This window comes from Nerophis ophidion, linkage group LG17, assembly GCF_033978795.1.
Source record: "Nerophis ophidion isolate RoL-2023_Sa linkage group LG17, RoL_Noph_v1.0, whole genome shotgun sequence".
NCBI lineage: Eukaryota > Metazoa > Chordata > Actinopteri > Syngnathiformes > Syngnathidae > Nerophis > Nerophis ophidion.
Window position 1 is genome coordinate 24,401,024 of NC_084627.1, and position 21,810 is coordinate 24,422,833.

Here is a 21,810-nt window from a genome sequence, read left to right on the forward strand (position 1 = left end):
GTCAACATACACTCCAACAGTACTTAAGATAATATTTGTGCCAAGTTGTGCCAAATAAATGATGAGCATTCATTTTTAAAAATGTTCCTGTATGACATTCTGACAAAAAAAAATGCATTTGTGTCAAAATAGTTGTTTTGAAAGTTAATTTAAACTAAGCGAGCAAATACTTGATTGTTAATTGCAATCAATCAAAATCCAAAAGTGTAATTAATCAGATTAAAAAAAAAATATATATTGTTGTGACTTTTACTTTCTCATATAAATGTTAACTTTTTTCATATAATTATTTTTCCCCCTTTAAAAATTACTACATCATTTTCATAAATTCTCTTTAATGTTATCCTGGTGGTATTTTCTTGTCTCTTCAGTGTAGTGCTAATACTTCTTTTGTACATACCAGCATGACAATGTTTACTGACCTAAAACCTGATCTGGGGCTGAGAGATTGTGTGATCTTTGAGGCTGCCCCCACATTTCATTTAAAGGTGACTGCGGTGTCACAGTTTCAACACAATCCTGCCTATTAATGAAGGAATCCAATCATATTTATAGCAAGGATGTTTTCTTTCTGCGTGTACTACATGTAGCCCTGAGAGTTGTCGGCATCACCTGTTTGCATGTGACTTCTATTAGTGTCTAGAATGAGAATAGCTAAATTGCCGTCAGGAAGCATACATGCTAGTTCTACGCCGGTGATACTTTTCTTTCAAAATGTGTGCGTATGTGTATCTTCTCTTGTGCCAGTTTACTACCAAGCGTGTGCATTTATAAATAAATAAAAAAGAGGACATTATGTTGTCGGCCAAAGAGACAAGTCTGGTTTACATAAATTCTTTTTCTATCTTCTACACCTGGCCTTTGCTTGGCGGGTGTTTGGTTTCTCTGGTAACGCCACTACCTGCCAGTTTAAGCTATCAGAGGCAGCGTCCCTTCAGTGCACTGTCCCTGCACGCACAAACACACACATGCACTCTCGCCAGCATAGCAGTGTTTATGTGTGTTTGTGTGCCCTTTTTACAGGGTAGAACAATTGTTCCCAACTTCTTTTGTTTGGCTTTTGTTGTCCAGCTGCAGTTTTGTTTGTCATCAGAGAATGATTCTGTGGACATGTTTTGTATGTACTGTATTCTAGCATCGTTTTTATGTGAATGGCTGTTATTTCAAAAGAAATAAATGGAAGAAAAGAAAAAAGAACAAAACAGCGTATTATTGCATGCAACTACTACAACTTAGCCATAGTGGCAAAATAACACTGGTTTAAATTGTTACACTCTGTCTGGAGAGGACTTAACTAAAGAAAGTGATATTTAATTGGGTCCAGCGTCCACACCCATCAATTCACGCTTTGTATTGAATAATGAAGTGTTCTCTTTGTCCTCTGCAGACGGGCCTCCAGTAGTGGGTCACTATGATATTTCAGACACTGATTCTAACCAGGAGAGTATGAATGTGGAGAAAGTCCGGCCCACCGTCATAAAGCATGAGCTAGAAACACACAGAGGCCAGGATATGGCAGCTCACTCCGGGTGTATAAGAGCTCTGAGCTCGATCGCAGGTCAGTTACAAACCCGGTGCATCCCGGTTGAAACTTTTCCTTCCTTCTGCTCTTCCTATCAATAGAAACTGGACTTTCAGCCGCATGGGTTTTCTTTGGTTAGCGGCGGGCTTTTCTGGGGTCTTTCCCGTGTTGGCCAGATGCCACACACTGCTCGCATTGCTTTTAAACGTCCTGCTGCCTGGTTTCAAAGCTGAAGAACATCACATTGTTCTAAGTGGTGGTGTTAAATCACCATAAATCAGGTCCACAGTTAGCGTTTTGTCCGGTATGCCACTTTCTGCTACAAACTGCCCTCCCTCCAAACACACAAAGTGTCTTTGAGCCATCATTGTCTTGTCTGTATCTAAGCAGCTGCGGGGCCTGAAGCCGCAGCCCCTCCCCTTGTCAGACGCTCCGCCCCTGTTTCTTCCACAGTGTGTGATTTGTGCTCGTTTGTGTGTTGTTTCAGGCCAAATGGAGGTGGCGCGCAACAAGGACAGCTGTTCTCACCACAAGGGCCAGATTAACATCGCCTCCTCGGACAGCGAGGTGGAGATTGTGGGCGTGCAAGACAAAGCTCGGTAAACGCACATTTCATCTGGTCCCATTCCATTTTTGTTGTTCTTTTTAATGCCAATTTGGTTGTATGTAGGAGTACAGTCGTCCCTTGTCTATCACAGTTAATGTATTGCGGGCAAATGTTCGCAAAGCAGGTAGGATTGATTGAATATTTTTGTAGAGCATAAACAAAATATTCACAACCTTCTCCAAAAAAAATTCACATTATAAAGTAACAGCCAAATAGTCATATTTACACTTGTTTCACCCAATATAGTAGTCTTGACTGTGTTCTACTTACTCACTGCTAGCCCAAGGGATCCTCCAAGCGTCATTACTATCGCCATCACCCGCCCACTACGTGGAATACTTCGTCACTTCCTGGGTAATTCCTTTTTTAGAACTGGGTTTCCACGTGCAGAAACCACCGGCTTGTGTTTGCAAAAATTTGGATAACAGTCGCAGCTACAGTCGTTACCATTATTTTTACTTGATAGCATTCTGGGGTATGCAGTGTTGTTCCACATAGCTCACACCAAAGCTGTGTTACTAATGTCAAAGTTGAAGTGCGCCTTCAATCAAGACAATTTATTTCCATGTTGGCATGTTGACAGCTGATTTATAGCAGTCTCAGCCTGAAGTGCCACGTCTAATGTTATGTACTACTGTTGTGTTTGATATCGCTGATATCAAAGTCTAGCCAATGTGGAGATGTGTTATTGATGAAGCAGGAGTTGAAGATAAAGTGCATCCAAAAGTTTGTCTGCCAAAAGTTGGTCAACTTGACAGCGCCAAGGTTAACCACGTGTGGTTGTTAGCATGGATCAACCCTTTAACCCAAACAGAGGTTTGACGCAGTTTTATATTAGGAATTAATACACTGTAATACACTAAATAAAATTTATGCCCAAAATGTGTACGATATGCTTACATTAACTTTATTCTTTTTAAATCTGCAATTTAGTGATGCCGCAATATTTCAAGCGTGTTGTAGCGAGGGACCAATGTATAGAGCTGCAGCTATCGAATATTTTAATAATCAAGTATTCTAGCAAATATCCCGGTCGAGTAATCGAATAAATCATATTTTTGCTTTAAAAAAATAATAAAAAATGGATGGATGGATGGAAAAATGTTGTCCTGTCCAGCTTCTCAGGCAAATCATATAGTTTATGTAGATGCCCATATAGGCTGTACAAATTTACTTTACAAAAGAGAAGTGTGGGATACTTCTCTTGTTGCCTTATTTGTATTTTGACTTTATTAAATGTATTTATATTATTTTTTGGTGCAGCCTAAGGCCAAGTCTACACAAACACATAGAGTTTCAAAAACACATATTTGGGGTTAAAACAATATCCATCCACACAAGTGTAGTTTCAAAAGTGTCTGTCTGCACACAAACACATACACCTGCTGTCATACACATTTTGTCCAATCAAAAGCCTGAAAAAAGCAGCAATATCTGACTTTGTGGCATTACACCTCCTATAATGTTTACTTTGATGTACTAGACCTACACAATGACATTTACATTATCTTTAAAACCTGCCTGCATGTACACAGAGACCTGGGAACATTATTAAAGAGCGAATGCACGCCTGTGCTGCTGAAACCCAACATTCAAAGAATTATAACATCTTCAGCAACATGGTGATGTATTACATGTGCAATGAAGTGTTCATTAACCGCACCTTAAGTTGGAGTCTTTAATCTCGTTATATGCAAATATAATGACAATAAACCCTAACCCTATTCTATTCTTTCCAACATTAGCGCGCAAAACGAAACCCTTTTTGCGTGTTTGGTAAATGGGTTCTACTCGGATCACACTTTTCTACCTTCAACGTACTCAAACCGCTTTGACACTATTTCCACATTCACACACTGATGGCGGGAGCTGCCATGTAAGGCCCTAACCAGGACCTATCGGGAGCAAGGGTGAAGTGTCTCGCTCAAGTACACAACAGATGTGACTAAATAGGTAGAAGGGGGGATCAAACCAGGAACCCTCAGGTTGGGCACTCTCCCAACCGCGCCACGTCGTTTAAGTGCCTATTTAAAGTGCACAGACGTGCGTGTACCGTTACAAAACTGTCGTGGAATTATAAAGCATATAATCATGGATGTAGTGAAATGGTACATTGGTAATAAAGTGTATATTGTCAGTACACATGAAAAGGAGGACGCTATTTTTTAGCTGCATGGTCGCTTTTTACGCACGAACACGACCGCGCCCTGCTCAATTTACAAATATGGAATCAAGACACATAAGTTAACTTCATGATTTGTCGTTAAACAAAGACTAAAAACATAAAATAATGTTGCACCTTTCTTATGGGTCAGAGCAAAAAGACTTGCTTGTCAAAGTTGTTCCATCAGGTGGAGGTTCCATAGCGATAATATCCAAAACAACAATCATTTACGCCGGCGGGAGTGTCACAAAACCCATTTTTATGTGTCTTTTTTTTATTTTTATTAATGTTGAGTGAGAAGAGAAGCATGTTTACCTTCAAACTAGGGCTGCAACTAACGGTTAATTTGATAATCGATTAATCTGTCGATTATTACTTCGATTAATTGATTAATAATCGGATAAAAAAGACAAACTACATTTCTATCATTTCCAATACTTTATTTTAAAAAACAGCATACTGGCACCGTGTTCTTTCGACTTGCCGAATAAAACAAGGCAAGTGTTACAATTTTTTTTTTATTTTTTTTTTATAAAGTGCACCATTGTCATGCACAATAGCAATAATTTTGCTAAGGGGAATTTCAAACCTGTCTACTACCTATTCCAACCATTCTGCAATGTTGGATGCTGAATGTCTTTCCTCTAGTGGCATGGTGGTAAGGCAGGTTGACTTCATGTTCCATTCGTCTCCAATGTAATGGCATGTATTGGCAAGGTAGGCTTCCGTGGCTACATTTGTCCACACATCAGTAGTGAGAGCAATTTGTTCTGGGTGGCTTTTATGTCAGTCTGCACTGTTTGGAATGTCTGCTCGTACTTCCTCTCCATCAGTTTGGTAAAATGGTTCCTCGAGGGAAGAGTGTAACCAGGGTTGAGGACCTGAATCATTTGTCTAAAACCTTCATCCTCCACCAGTGATAGTGGCCTCATGTCAGTTAGCAACATATTCAGGTAGCATCAGTCAATGCAGCCGCTTGCTGTGGTGTGCACACTTTCCTTTGTACCAAGTCGTTAATGCTGATTTTTTTCTTTCTGAAATAAGAGAAACCATATTATGAACGTACATAGTAGCATAATTTACATGTAACTCAATACATACCCAGTTGATTTTATTAATAATTTCTGACGTAAAAGGCAAATACGCCACCACATTAACAAAAACAGCTAAATTAAATAAATGGACTTTGGAGTTGCATAATACACCAATAATAACACAGAAATGTAACTCATCAGATCAGAACTGGGTCAGATATTGTACACATTTCTGTTGTGAATAATAAAGTATTAATTTTCGGCTGCCTCTGAATAATAGCATGAAATATTCCAGCACCTCCACAACGTTTAGTTATACTAAAGCGTCACTCAAATCTAAATAGATTTATATGGCTTTTTGGGGCTCGGCTACATTGATCCATTATGAAACGAACCTGAGATATTTTTGTCCGTTACGTTTATTTCCAAATTAGTAAGCGTGCGTTTTTGCTCTCAAAACGGAGTCAAATGTGCCGGAGACACATTATCAGCTCCGCGTTGCCAGAAAGGGATAACGTAAACGTTACTCAGGAAAAAAAAGAGCTGCTATGCTTCAATCATTCAATGTTTATTTATATAGCCCTAAATCACAAATGTCTCAAAGGACTGTACAAACCATTACGACTATGACATCCTCGGAAGAACCCACAAAAGGGCAAGGAAAACTCACACCCAGTGGGCAGGGAGAATTCACATTCAGTTGGACGCCAGTGACAATGCTGACTATGAGAAACCTTGGAGAGGACCTCAGATGTGGGCAACCCCCCCCTCTAGGGGACCGAAAGCAATGGATGTCGAGCGGGTCTAACATGATACTGTGAAAGTTCAATCCATAGTGGCTCCAACACAGCCGCGAGAGTTCAGTTCAAAGCAGATCCAAGACAGCAGCGAGAGTCCCGTCCACAGGAAACCATCCCAAGCAGAGGCGGATCAGCAGCGTAGAGATGTCCCCAACCGATACACAGGCGAGCGGTCCATCCTGGGTCTCGACTCTGGACAGCCAGTACTTCATCCATGGTCATCGGACCGGACCCCCTCCACAAGGGACATAGGAGAAAAAAGAAAAGAAACGGCAGATCAACTGGTCTAAAAAGGAGGTCTATTTAAAGGCTAGAGTATACAGATGAGTTTTAAGGTGAGACTTAAATGCTTCTACTGAGGTAGCATCTCGAATTGTTACCGCGAGGGCATTCGAGAGTACTGGAGCCCGAACGGAAAACGCTCTATAGCCCGCAGACTTTTTTTGGGCTTTAGGAATCACTAATAAGCCGGAGTCTTTTGAACGCAGATTTCTTGCCGGGACATATGGTACAATACAATCGGCAAGATAGGATGGAGCTAGACCGTGTAGTATTTTATACGTAAGTAGTAAAACCTTAAAGTCACATTTTAAGTGCACAGGAAGCCAGTGCAGGTGAGCCAGTATAGGCGTAATATGATCAAACCTTCTTGTTCTTGTCAAAAGTCTAGCAGCCGCATTTTGTACCAACTGTAATCTTTTAATGCTAGACATGGGGAGACCCGAAAATAATACGTTACAGTAATCGAGACGAGACGTAACAAACGCATGGATAATGATCTCTGCGTCGTTAGTGGACAAAATGGAGCGAATTTTAGCGATATTACGGAGATGAAAGAAGGCCGTTTTAGTAACTCTTTTAATGCGTGACTCAAAGGAGAGAGTTGGGTCGAAGATAATACCCAGATTTTTTAACGAGTCACCTTGTTTTATTATTGGGTTGTCAAATGTTAAAGTTGTATTATTAAATAGAGGTCGGTGTCTAGCAGGACCGATAATCAGCATTTCCGTTTTTTTAGCGTTAAGTTGCAAAAAATTAGCGGACATCCATTCTTTAATTTCATTAAGACATGCTTCCAACTGACTACAGTCCGGCGTGTTGGTCAGCTTTAGGGGCATGTAGAGTTGGGTGTCATCAGCATAACAGTGAAAGCAAATACCGTATTTGCGTATGACGTCACCCATGCTTAACTCATGAATGTCTGTTGCCGCTCATAACAACACAGAAAATGAAGTTGTTGCATCTCCAAAAAGTTCCTAACACTCTGAAAGTTCATACACAACCTTTGCTGCAGCGCTGCCTTAAAAAAAATCTCCTCATTAACAAAAGATTAAAAACATACAAAGACAGACACAACGGATCAATTTATCCAGACTCTGGACTTAAACTTACGTACCGTGAGTTCCCTTCATCCATGGTTCCATGTCTCCGCTTCAGGTGCTCCCGAAGCAATGTTGTCCTTCCGTGCCACGCGAGGTCCATGCTGCACATTTTGCAGGAAACTGTCTTCTTTGAAGTCTTTATCAATCAATCAATCAATGTTTACTTATATAGCCCTAAATCACTAGTGTCTCAAAGGGCTGCACAAACCACAACACAAACCACTACAACATCCTCGGTAGGCCCACATAAGGGCAAGGAAAACTCACACCCAGTGGGACGTCGGTGACAATGATGACTAAGAACCTTGGAGAGGACGAAAGCAATGGATGTCGAGCGGGTCTTAGATGATACTGTGAAAGTAAAGTAAAGTAAAGTGTTTCGACACTTGAGACAACTTAGATTGTACACTTTTCTCCATTGAAGCTTTAACCTCAAGATATTTCTCCGCTGAACTATCGCCCCTGTTTTCCTCCGCCATTTTTTTAATGTTTCCAGGCAAAGGAGACGGCGTGGTCACGTGAGCTGCACATGACACATCATTGGCTGGCTTACTGCCCCCTCAAGAGACGTGGTTACAGGGCATGCACATAGCATAGGTCTAAATCAGGGGTCACCAACGCAGTGCCCACGGGCACCAGGTAGCCCGTAAGGACCAGATGAGTCGCCCGCTGGCCTGTTCTAAAAATAGCTCAAATAGCAGGACTTACCAGTGAGCTGCCTCTATTTTCTAAATTATATTTATTTACTAGCAAGCTGGTCTCGCTTTGCTTGACATTTTTAATTCTGAGACAAAACTCAAATAGAATTTGAAAATCCAAGAAAATATTTTAAAGACTTGGTCTTCACTTGTTTAAATACATTCATTTATTTTTTTACTTTGCTTCTTATAACTTTCAGAAACACAATTTTAGAGAAAAAATACAACCTTAAAAGGGATTTTAGGATTTTTAAACATATACCTTTTTACCTTTTAAATTCCTTCCTCTTCTTTCCTGACAATTTAAATCAATGTTCAAGTAAATTGATTTTTTTTTATTGTAAGGAATGATAAAAAAAATTAAATTTAATTCTTCATTTTAGCTTCTGTTTTTTCGACAAAGAATATTTGTGAAATATTTCTTCAAACTTACTATGATTAAAATTCACAAAAAATATTCTGGCAAATCTAGAAAATTTGTAGAATCAAATCTAAATTATTTCAAAGTCTTTTGAATTGAATTTAAATTTTTTTGTTCTGGAAAATCTAGAAGAAATAATAATTTGTCTTTGTTAGAAATATAGCTTGGTCCAATGTGTTATATATTATAACAAAGTGCAGATTGGATTTTAACCTATTTAAAACATGTAATCAAAATTCTAAAATTAATGTTAATCAGGAAAAATTACTAATGATGTTCCATATGTTCTTTTTTTTTTTTTTTTCGAAAAGATTCGAATTAGCTAGTTTTTCTCTTCATTTTTTTCAGTTGAATTTTGAATTTTAAAGAGTCGAAATTGAAGATAAACTATGTTTCAAAATGTAATTTTCATTTTTTTCGTCTTTTTCCTCTTTTAAACTGTTCAATTAAGTATTTTTTTCATCATGTATTCCCTACAAAAAACCTTTTGCAAAAGGAAAAAAAATGTACGACGGAATGACAGACAGAAATACCCATTTTTTAAATATATATAGATTTATTTATTAAAGGTAAATTGAGTAAATTGGCTATTTCTGGCAATTTATTTAAGTGTGTATCAAACTGGTAGCCCTTTGCATTAATCAGTACCCAAGAAGTAGCTCTTGGTTTCAAAAAGGTTGGTGACCCCTGGTCTAAATTAATCTGCAACTATTTTTATAATCTATTTTAATCGATTACTTGTTGTTGCATCCCTAGTTCAAACATACATTATGTCCTCTTATAGTGTGTTTAAAGGCAACAAGCAGTGTTGATGAATTTGGAAGTGACAGTGTACAACCGTGACGTCATCACAAGTCTCCACTGAGTGGAGCGTTTTGGATCTTTACACTTTGGCCAGTGTTTGTAAAAGTCTGCGTTTTTGTTTTTAAGGACAAAAGTATGTGTCTGCATTTAGACGAGTCCTAAACACAAAAATAAGTATGCGTTTATTAAATATCTGTGTTCATGTGGACATAGCCTTAAGGAGGTAAAATGCTGTAAAAAAAATAAAAATAAAAAAAATAAAAAAGCGAATATTCGTCGAATATATTTTGTAATCGAGTTACTCGAGTAATCGTTTCAGCTCTACCACTGTATAGGTCGAATTTGCCAGATAATATTTTATATAATATTTCTTCGTGAATAGTGTGGTTACTTAAATTGGCCTAACTGGCAAAGTGATAGAAAAACAGATGCCTTTGTTCCTAATGACAAGATATGCCCTATTAAAAACCATTGAAAACAACATTTTGGACCCCTCATTAACAAAACAAATGCAAACCTTTAAGATTTAAATTTTGACTATTCTTTCCGTTTCTAATTTTTTAATAAGACCTACTTATATATTTGGCTGGGAGGGGTGCTCAATAAATGCCTTCACATCTGAATAGCAATTATTATTTATTCTAAGTCCAAATCGATTCAGAATCTTTAATTATTGATGAAAACAATATTTAAAAGGCAATGCAACAGAAATGCGGTTACATTTGTTCATAACAACAAAGTATGTGCTATTGAAAATTATTTTTTTACTCCAATTTAAAGCTGCAGTTAAGTGGATGCATAGGTCCTCTTAGAGGGCGATCGTGTTCAATCATTCTGACCCTCCCTCTTCCTAGTTTAAACCTTCAGAATACATACGTGAAGACAAAAAGAACAACACCTCAGCGCAAGGGCGTTGTTCGGAGTGATTTTTGGCCGCACCTGTTAAAACCCCACACGGAGGCCATTGGATCTATTTTTTAATCCTTCCCGATGACCTCTCCTCTGTGTGGGCACGCGCCGTAGAAATTTGTGTGTGTATGGACAAGAAAAAGGACAGCCAATCAACGTCAACATGTCATTCAGTCTGTGTGGAAGTGTTTTACAAAGTTTAAAGGGAAAATGCGCTTTTTTTAGAATTCTGTCCATATTTCACAATCCTTATGTAAAACAAGAACATGTTTGTTTGTTTTTTAATGCATTTTTAACTCATAAATAAACGTTAGCAAAAGTCTGCTGCAAAGACACTAATGGGAGTCACTCCATTCTGCTTACAAATTGCTCAAAAAATATCCATTGTTTTATATACATGCTGTAAGTATTTGTGCAATGTATTAACAGGCACAATCATAATATGTAATATTTACATATTTTAGTAATTATGAGCGTATGGCACCGTGTTAATTTCACAGATGCATCACAACGTTCACTTTCCATTCAACAACACCACTACCAAAAATGACAGACTTCATGAGAGCCATCAAACACAAATGATGATCCAGAACCTTATCTTTTTAGCCGGAATATAGAGAGGATGATAGGCAACACTAAATTGGCCCTAGTAGGTGAGTGTGAGTGGCTGTGTATCCGTGTTGGCCCTGCGATGAGGTGGCGTCTTGTCCAAGGTGTACACTGCATTCTGCCCAAGTGCATCTGGGATAAACTCCAGCCCCCCACAACCATGAGAGGTACTGTACAAGCAGTAGAAAATGGTTGGATGGACTTACACGTTTAAGAAGCTGCGTGCTAAACAGATCCGGCTTTAGTGAAAAACTAAGCAGTTTTGCTAAGTGCTAAAAAAAATATTCAAACTGCAAACATGATAATATCACATACTGTGCTATGTCTGCTTTCACTTGTATGCTGATTGATGGGAAGTTCCTATCTTTCAATAACCTACTATGTACACAAATGAGAGGCATGATTTATAATCTGAAATTAATTTTCCATAGCTCAATTGCTATAATATTGCTAATACTTGGTTAATATTCAGGTCAAAATCGGTATATAGAGTATTGTTTGCAGTTTTTTGATGTTTTTGAGGGGGCTTTATGGGTAGAATAGTGTCCTCACATTAGCTGCACTGTTAGCCACCTCGTGTTGGCCGTGTTTTACAACTTAGAATGCATAAATAAAAGAAAAACGTGTGTTCTTGTCTTACAGTTGTGATCAAAATTATTCAACCCCCACACAATTTTGGTGTTTTAGCAAGTTGGTTATTTATTCCGTATTTTGTTCATAGTCATATCAAATAAAGATGTGTCAAATAGACAAATGCAACTTAAATTGTAACACTGTATTTTACAAAACACCAAAAAAGGAAATTTTTCTTAATATCTCATTGACAAAAGTATTCAACCCCCTAGTTACATGCATCTTTAATACTTAGTAAAACACCCTTTGGCAGTAATGACATCCTTCAAACGTGATACATAACCGGACACAAGCTTCTTGCAACCATCTACAGATATTTTAGCCCATTCCTGTTGGGCAAAAGCCTCCAGTTCATTCATATTCTTGGGCTTGCGTGCTGCAACTGCCTTCTTCAAGTCCCACCACAGGTTTTCTATAGGCTTTAGGTCTGGCCATTGTGAAGGCCACTCCAGAGTCTTCCAGCCCTTCTTCTGCAACCACTCTGATGTTGATTTGGAGGTATGCTTGGGATCTTTGTCCTGTTCTAAGGTCCAACGTCTCCCAAGCCTCAGCTTCGTCACTGACTTCATGACATTTGCAGCTAATATATCCTGGTAGGAAATAGAATTCATAATGCCTTAAACGCGCTGGAGATTCCTGGTACCTGAGGCAGAGAAACAGCCCCAGAGCATGATTGACCCCCCCACCATGCTTAACAGTAGGCAAGGTGTTCTTCTCTTTGTAAGCTTCATTTTTCTCCTCCAGACATAACGTTGATTCATAAGCCCAAAGAGTTCCAGTTTTGTCTCATCACTCCATAAAACAGTTTTCCAAAACCTTTGGGGTTTGTCCAGATGATTTTTGGCATACTGGAGTCGCTTTTTCTTGTGCCTGGTAGTCAGAAGTAGGGTGCGCCTGGGAGTTCTGGCATGGAGGCCTTCATCTCATAGTGCGCGCCTTATTGTCTGGGACGAAACCTGCGTTTCCCCCTCTGCAATGTCCTGTTGTAGTCCCTCAGCTGTTACCCGGGGGTTTTTCACCACTGTACGCTTCAAATACCGGACAGCAATTGCACACAGCATCTTCTTTCTACCGCGCCCAGGTAGAGTTTCCACTGTGCCTTTAGCTTTAAACTTGCGAATTATGCTCCCAACTGTGTCTCTTGGAATGTGTAATATCTTTGCTATTTTTTTTATATCCATATCCTTTTAATGAAGAGAAATTACCTCCTCTCTTGACTTCTTTGACCACTCCCTGGACTTCACCATGTCGCAAATACACCATTGACCATCTACAAGAAGGTGAGCGTCACAGTCTTTTTCAATCAGTTTAATTGTTGCTCGTTATGGTTGTAATCACATCTACAGGTGTTTTCAACACCTGATTGAAAAGACCTTATTCAAATTCTGTTCTTAAGAGTTATGATCTTCAAGGGGTTGAATAATTTTGTTAATGAGATATTAAGAGAAATGACACTGTTTGGTATGTTACAAAATATAATGTAATTCAAGTTGCGTTTGTCTTTTTAATGCATCTTACGGAATAAATGTCCAACTTGCTAAAACACCAAAATTGTGTGGAGGTTGAATAATTTTGATCACAACTGTACATAGGGAGTATGCATGATAGGCAAATTTTTCAAAAGGTCCAGTTCCCCCATGACTGTGTAATTGTGACAAATATATACATGTATTAATTCAATCTATTAAGTTTATTAAAAAATAAATCTCATTTAATTATTATTTTTAGAATCCATTTTTAAAAAGATGATCCCGTCACGTCCCACGCTCACTTGCTTCGTGTGTGCATCATATGTCGGCAGCCTTTTGTTACCTGTTTTGAAAAGGCTTTATCATCGTTCTTCAACCAAAAAATACATTGCTAAAATCAAGAATCGAATTGAATTGAGAATTAATTCTGATTGGAATCATCACCCCAGGAATCTGAATACAATTCCCAACTATATTGGCTACTCGGTGGTGCTACTGTTCCCCATTCCAAGCAGGCAGCAAAATTGTACAGCTTTTGATCAAGGTAATGTAGTCAAAATTCCATCCTTGGTTATGAGTAAATATAAAAATAATAAGATAAATGATTTTGTAAAATTGCAAACAGCTAAAATGATGTACAAAGCAAACTATAACCTGTTACCCAATCATGGACAAAATGATTCTTAACTAAAGAGGAGATATATAACCTTAGAAGAAAAACTTACTTAAAACATTTGTACTATTGTACGGCACTAAAAACCTTTAGCATATTTGTATGTGCAATTAAACTATGGAATGGATTAAGCAAATAAGCTAAACACTGTTTGATATGATCCAGTTTTAGAGATTGTTCAAATTAATAGTGCTTACAAAGTACAAAAAATAAGAATCCAGGCAATCTAATTTTCAGTGAATGTATAGGAGTGGCAAATATAAGCTTTGTCTTCAGCCTATTCCTTTTTTGGTCATTGTATTTATTTTCTTTTGTGTGTAAAAGTGTTTGATTGTTAAATATGTGTAATGTGTACTGTTAAACTGGTCACACAAAATGGTTGATGGTTGATTATATGACCGAAATAAACGTATTTAATTCATTCATTCATAATTAGAAATACCTTCAACCTTATTGAAAATGGGATATTCTTTATCTCAGTATGTTTGTCATGAGTGACTTAATTATATATTTCAAGAACTGCTGTATTAATCATACAATTGTGTTTCAAAAAGAACACAGTAAATTAATGTATGTATTTGTAAACGCTCTGAAGTGGGAATTGGGTAGGATTAAATGGCTTTTCTTCTTCCTACTCCTTTTCAGACATGATGTAATGAGAAATTATATTAAATTGTTTGATGTATTTGTGACAGACTCTTGCTGACGTGCGGGTTCCATGGACCACCAAACAGGGACGTCGTTTGAGCAGGGTTGTGACTTTGTTTATTTTTTCAAATAAAAACCTCATTCCAGTTCGCTTTTCAGTTCCTCTTCTCCGCTCGCTCGTCGTCTGCCTCTGGCTCTCTTCCTCTCTAGCTCCGCGTCAGCTTCCCTCTGGCTTCTTCGAGTCTCTCCGCCTCTCTCTCCGACGTTCACAGCTGTCGCCCTTTTAAACAGTGCGAGAGGAAGACTAAATTGTCCCCAGGTGCGCGATACACGCACCTGATCTTAATTGTGGCGTCGCTCCCAGCGCGCACTACCTCGCCACTCGCTCGCCGTCCCCGCCTCCTCGCCGCCATCTTGGGCCGGGCTCCGGTGTGCCCTGCCTCTCTGTCGGACTACCGGCTCCGCCTCTCCACAGTATTATACTGTAGGTGTGTTCATGTTCAAAATAAACTAAAAAAAGAGAACAATAAAACTACCTCAACTTCAAGTACAGTAACTAAGGATAATAAGTAAGGAAAATAATCCCTCAATTTATTTTACCAATTTATGACTCTGCGGACATTGTTTATTTTAATACCTATGATATACACCTTAACCCTCTTGATGTTTTGTTTAACACCCTGTGTAGATTTATTTTTAGTTGTCCATACAGAACTCATCACTGTCATTTACACAGCCAGCTCGACTGGCTGCATCCTGACAAGCGACGGCTGTACCTCTGGTTTCTATTTATTTTTTAGTGTATTTATTGTAATCTGTTGTGCCCTTTACATCATCCTACCCTCTGAGACACTTTCAATATCCTACATTTACTGTCCCTACTGTGCGTAAAGAGCTGGCCCAGAGGTCCTTTTCTTTTACAGCCCCCTTTGACTGGAAGCATCTGCCTGTCTTTATAAACCATTGGTCCCTTCATAATGTATTTTTGTTTATCTTAAAACTGAATGCCACTGTAAGGAGTATGCCCTTGGTTGGAATTTACTTTAATTTAATATTATTATATTTATTTTACTGCATTATGTTATCCTATTGTAAATACTGTTGTGTGAGCTGAGAGGTATCTGAGCAAAATTGTCTCTGATTGTAATTGTTGTGTAACTTGTCCTGTGTTGTGTTAATTCTAAATGTATTTGGTCCCCCTTGAAAACGAGATGCTTCATCTCAAGGGGTTTTCCGTCAATAAATTCAAGTAACTACCGCATTTTTTCGGACTATAAGTCTCAGTTTTTTTTCATAGTTTGGTTGTGGGTGCGACTTATACTCAGGAGCGACTTATGTGTGAAATTATTAACACATTACCATAAAATATCAAATATTATTTAGCTCATTCACGTAAGAGACTAGACGTATAAGATTTCATGGAATTTAACAATTAGGAGTGACAGATTGTTTTGTAAACATATAGCATATTCTATATGTTATAGTTATTTGAATGACTGTTAGCATAATATGTTACGTTAACATACCAGGCACCTTCTCAGTTGGTTATTTATGCCTCATATAACGTACACTTATTCAGCCTGTTGTTCACTCTTCTTTATTTATTTTAAAATGCCTTTCAAATGTCTATTCTTGGTGTTGGATTTTATCAAATAAATTTCCCCCAAAAATCCGACTTATACTCCAGTGCGACTTACCGAATTTTGCGGAGTATAAGTCGCACCAGAGTATAAGTCGCACCTGCCGAAAATGCATAATAAAGAAGGAAAAAAACATATATAAGTCGCATTTTTGGGGGAAATTTATTAGATAACATCCAACAAGAACAGACATTTGAAAGGCAATTTAAAATAAATAAATAATAGTGAACAACAGACTGTTATATGACACATAAATAACCAACTGAGAAGGTGCCTGATATGTTAACATAACATTATGGTAAGAGTCATTCAAATAACTATAACATATAGAACATGCTATACATTTACCAAAAAGTCTGTCACTCCTTGATCGCTAAATCCCATGAAATCTTCGTTTTCGGTGTCGCTTCTATACAATTCTGTCAACTCCAAAAGAAGACAATGCAACAGAGTCATTGTCAGGTGCAGTTCCAATTATTCCAGCCTTTCTGAATCCGGACAGGATGGTTTCGGTTGTCACTGAAACCCATGCTTTGTCGATCCATCCGATGACATCCAGAAAAGTTGCATGGTGCATTCTCCCGGTGGCCGTGAAGCTGTGCTCCCCTTCCATCATCCACTGCTCCCACAGGCTGCGCAGGACTGCCTTAAAGCTCCTATTCAAGGAGATGTCAAGGTGCTGGAGTATTTTGGTTAAGCCTCCGGGGATGATGGCAGGTATGGAGTTTACTCCAAACTTTCTTTCTGCTGCTCGATTGCCATTTCCTGCTGCGTATTTCACTACTTCCAGCTTGTAACCTGCAGTATATGCTTTCCTTTTCGGTTCCATTTTTGTTCAGCCCTTTGTTTTTATAAGTTACCACCAATGTACCGTAGCAGGTAGCGTCTTCTTTCCCACAATGCACTTATGCCATGACCCGCCTCCACCGAATTTTCATTGGTTGACATGTGTGTGGCGATTGCTGACATCCGGCTAATCTCATACGTGAATGAGAGAAATAATATTTGATATTTTACGGTAATATGTTAATACTTTCACACATAAGTCGCTCCGGAGTATACGTCGCACCCCTGGCCAAACTATGAAAAAAACTGCGACTTGTATTCCGAAAAATACGGTATATGTGTTTTTTTCCTTCTTTATCATGCATTTTCGGCCGGTGCGACTTATACTCCGAAAAATACGGTACTCTCTTTGCGCGTTGGTGTTCTGTTTACACTTTTTGTTGAGGCTGATCTTTCTTTTAGAGTGAGTAAAAAGTAATGAGTGTGAATTGATCCTTTGATTTGTGCTTAGGTTCTTAGGGTTACTGTTTTTTCCCCCAAAATGTTAAGTTAAAGTACCAATGATTGTCACACTCACACTAGGTGTGGTGAAATTTGTCCTTTGCATTTGACCCATCCCCTTGTTCACCCCCTGGGAGTTGAGGGGAGCAGTGGGCAGCACCGGTGCTGCGCCCGGGATTCATTTTTGGTGATTTAACCCCCAATTCCAACCCTTGATGCTGAGTGCCAAGCAGGGAGGTAATGAGTCCCATTTTTATAGTCTTCGGTATGACTCGGCCGGGGTTTGAACTCACAACCAAACCATCTCAGGGCGGACACTCTAACCACTAGGCCACTGAGTAGGTGTTGGTCAAATTATAAAGTATTCCACTTTTGGGACATTTGACGTTGAAGGATTTTTCTGTGTGTTCCAGATGCGCCCATCCTTGCGGCGGCGTGATCAAGAGCTTGTCCTCTTGCAAAGAGAACTCGGTGGAGCAATCGCACGGCACAAACCAACCTCAGCTGTGGACTTCTGTTTCCCCTCAGTCTAACTGGGTGTCCCCCCCAGAGGTGGTGGACCTCACGCTGGACGAGGAAAGCGGACACAAATACTTACCTTAGACGACCTCTCACACCGAAACGCCCGTCTCCGCCACCTCCCCGCCGCCAGTCACCTTTTGCCTCTGTCCTGGACTCCCTAAATTGTCATGTATTTCAAAGCCATTCTATTGACGTGATTCCCTATTTTTTTATTTTAGACGTGCTTACACGACAAAGCACTTGTAAGCTGCAGGAGTGATTTATATTTTAGATAGCAATACCCTCCCTCAAGTTGATGACCTTTTTATGTGTGTGTTTGTACCGTGAAAAAAAACAAACATCAAAGTTGCTGCTGGAGAGCGTGGTCAGTATCACAAAATGGCGCCTGGCCTGCTTCACTACAGACTCTTTTAATAACAATAGAAGTCTCACCACTGGGTTTTCACCTTCTACATCAGGCTTTTGCAGGCGGTCCACTCTTAGTGATGCCGCCGCTGCTGCTGCTTTGGGCACAAGCTTTCCTTCCTTAAATAATTTTTTTTTTTTTTTTTTTTTTTTTTTTTTTTTTTTTTTTTTTTACAAAAAGTACCTTGACCTGACGAGAGCGGACTTCACGCCTTGTCGCAATTGCAAGTGCGCGAGTTGAGTGTGAATGTACGAGACCGGCGCCGCATTTTTACTTGTTTTGAATTAATAAAAGGAGAACCAAAAAATGCTCCTTTACAGCAAACTTTAAAAGAAATGTATTTTCCGCTAAATACTGCATAGCGACATGTCCTGAATGCCTTGAAATCTGCACTGTTGTCGTTTTAAATTATTTTTACCCAGCAAAACTTTTTGCTATCTTGACAATGACTATTTTAATATTAAATGTAATTTGAATTCTTATGGAAAAAAATTCTAAGTGTGAGTAGCTACTTGTGACATCTTTTGTCACATTGACATTCTGCCCCCCCCAACCCCCTGCCAGTGACATTTATTATCCACTTTTTTTTTTTTTCTTTCAAAGGTTACCTGAGGAGTTGTGCAAAAATACCTCTGCTGGTTACAGAAAGGGAAAACTAATCCTACCCATTATTTTTTAACCAAAGTAAAAGTTTTTTTTAATCCTTGTTAAAATTGGGCTTATAGCATTCTTTGGAATGTTTTTCATATTCTATTAAAAAGAAATATAGTTGCTGTCCATACTGTTCATTGGAGAGTAACAATGCCAGGTCACAATGCTTTTTAATGCTGCCATCTTTTTTTTATATATATATATATATGGTTGACATAATACAGAAGGGCATTGCTTTAATAATGGCTGTTGCACACCTTGTTATCCTCATCACTTATCATTTAACCTTCCTTCTGTTGCTATATCAATGTCAGTATTTTAAATGAACAAAAGGGTGTTTATATTTTGTCGCTTCTGCAAGAACTTCCTTTAACTTATGTCTGTAGAACAAAAAAAAAGACTATTTTAAAACAATAAATAGAATTATTTAATGACATTCTTGTAAAGTCTTTTATTTACAAGTTTCCCATTGTTCTTGTCATTCTTGGTAGAAGTAGCGTGCAAAACTAAATTATATTTGATAACCTGTGAAGGGATGTGTGGCTTGGGCTATGGAAGTAAAAATGTATATACCGGTATATTTTTTATTGTAGCAACAATTTTTCGGTGGTGATTTTCAGGCTTATTTTTTCCTTAATTGTATCTTAACAAGGGCAGCACAGTGGTACAGGGGTTAGTGCATATGCCTCACAATACGAAGGTCCTGAGTAGTCCTGAGTTCAATCCCGGGCTCGGGATCTTCCTGTGTGGTTTGCATGTTGTTCTTTTGACTGCGTGGGTTCCCTCCGGGTACTCCGGCTTCCTCCCACATCCAAAGACATGCATCTAGGGATAGGTTGATTGGCAATACTAACTTGTCCTTAGTGTGTGAATGTTGTCTGTCTACCTGTGTTGGCCCTGTGATGAGGTGGCGACTTGTCCCGGGTGTACCCCGCCTTCCGCCCGGATGCAGCGGTGATAAGCCCCAGCACCCCCCGCGACCCCAAAAGAGACATGCGGTGGAGGCTGTATCTTAACAACTTGCGGCTGCATTACCCTTGTAGTTGCCCACAATCTTGAGTGTTGTAAATATAGTGATACATCCAAAGCTAAAAATTACATTTAATATGAATCAAAATCATCTGTTACAATCAAAAATATTTCATACATAGAAAATAATAATTTTTCTAATGCATAAAAAATAGATTCATACTGATGAAAAAACAGGCTTTGTTTGGCCACTCCTTATTTTTGAAGTGATAGGCTGTACTATAAGGGAGAAGGTGTACAACTTTTTTTTTTTTTTTTATAATTTTATAGACAAATCATTGGATAATTCTTTTATTACGACAAAAGGAGATTAATCAGTGGACAACATAAATCTTACTGACAAAAATATTTTTTGGTGTGTTGCTTGTGTTCTAAAAACATTTTTCCTAACAAAGTTTAAATTTGGATGTTGTAAACATACTTTTAGTCAAAGAAACACACTTGTCCTTCACGTTGTTTTGTAAAGAATGTGATAATTGGGGACATGTTCTTCTCCGATATGACTGGGATTAATTGGCCTTATAAGTACAATACTTCAGGAGATATCTCATTGTTTTCCTTCATCCCGAGCCCCAAATAGTCTAGACCAGTAGTTCTCAAATGGGCGTACGCGTACTCCTGGGGGTACTTGAAGGTAGGCCAAGGGGTACCTGAGATTTTTTTAAAATATTCTAAAAAAAAAAAAGCAACAATTCAAAAATCCTTTATAAATATATTCATTGAATAATACTTCAACAAAATATGAATGTAAGTTCATAAACTGTGAAAAGAAATGCGACAATGCAATATTCAGTGTTGACAGCTGGATTTTTTGTGGACATGTTCCATAAATATTGATGTTAAAGATTTCTTTTTTTTTGAAGAAATGTTTAGAATTAAGTTGATGAATCCAGATGGATCTCTGTTACAATCCCCAAAGAGGGCACTTTAAGTTGATGATTACTTCTATGTGTAGAAATCTTTATTTATAATTGAATCACTTGTTTATTTTTCAACAAGTTTTCAGTTATTTTTATATCTTTTTTTCCAAATAGTTCAAGAAAGACCACTACAAATGACCAATATTTTGCACTGTTACACAATTTAATAAATCAGAAACTGGTGACATAGTGCTGTATTTTACTTCTTTATCTCTTTTTCTTCAACCAAAAATGCTTTGCTCGGATTAGGGGGTACTTCAATTTAAAAAATGTTCACAGGGGGTACATCACTGAAAAAAGGTTGAGAACCACTGGTCTAGACAACTGCCTGGCAGCCCACAACATAATGCAAACCTCGCTCACAAAAAGCCGCCTGCAGGGTTCAGAGGTCGTCTCGTGACACCTGCCAGTAGGGGCGGGACATATGGCGTTCACTCTTAAAGAAAGACAAAGAGGGAGTGGAGCGATGCTGCCAAAGCTTCTTTTCACTCGTGTACAACAATCAGCTGTATGCTAATTCAACCACGCAAGGAGCACCCTTCCATTTCTCAGCGTTCACATTTTATGTGCGTATTCAAAGTGAGGCAGGCAGTGATTTTTGCAAGTATAAGAATGCATTTTCGGTTCCCGAATTGATATTTTGAGAATTGGACTCAAAACCTGAACTTGTACAATCACCACAACCTTGGAGAACGACATGGACCAAATAATAATAATAATGGATTACATTTACAGTCGCGGTCAAAAGTTTACATACACTTGTTTTTCAATACAGTGTAAAACCAAATATATATTATTTAATATACATTATTGTTTTAGTTGCTTAAGAGATATTACTGGCTCTGAATTTGTTCATTGCTATTTTTATGTTTTTGTGCATTACTTGTTGCCGTCATCATTAAACAAACAGGTTACTCATCAGTTACTCAGTACTTGAGTAGTTTTTTCACAACTTACTTTTACTCAAGTAAATATTTGGGTG

At 38.4% G+C, this 21,810-nt stretch overlaps 1 protein-coding gene across 7 annotated transcripts in view; it reads left to right on the forward strand.

Moving 5' to 3' along the window:
- Nucleotides 1–21,810, forward strand: part of ark2n (arkadia (rnf111) N-terminal like PKA signaling regulator 2n) — a 53,493-nt gene that overhangs the window by 9,717 nt on the left and 21,966 nt on the right. For 5 of the 7 annotated variants that reach the window (XR_009802429.1, XR_009802428.1, XR_009802427.1 and 2 more), the window contains exons 3-4: nucleotides 1,388–1,558; nucleotides 2,010–2,121. Coding sequence is in view for 3 of the 7 variants with exons in the window: in XM_061876640.1 (XP_061732624.1) it covers nucleotides 1,388–1,558; nucleotides 2,010–2,121 (283 nt within the window). In the remaining 4 variants the exon portion in view is untranslated. Of the gene's footprint in view, nucleotides 1–1,387; nucleotides 1,559–2,009; nucleotides 2,122–14,420; nucleotides 15,815–17,713; nucleotides 18,384–21,810 lie in introns of those variants that run through there. The other 2 variants (XM_061876639.1, XM_061876638.1) reach the window with 2 other exon arrangements.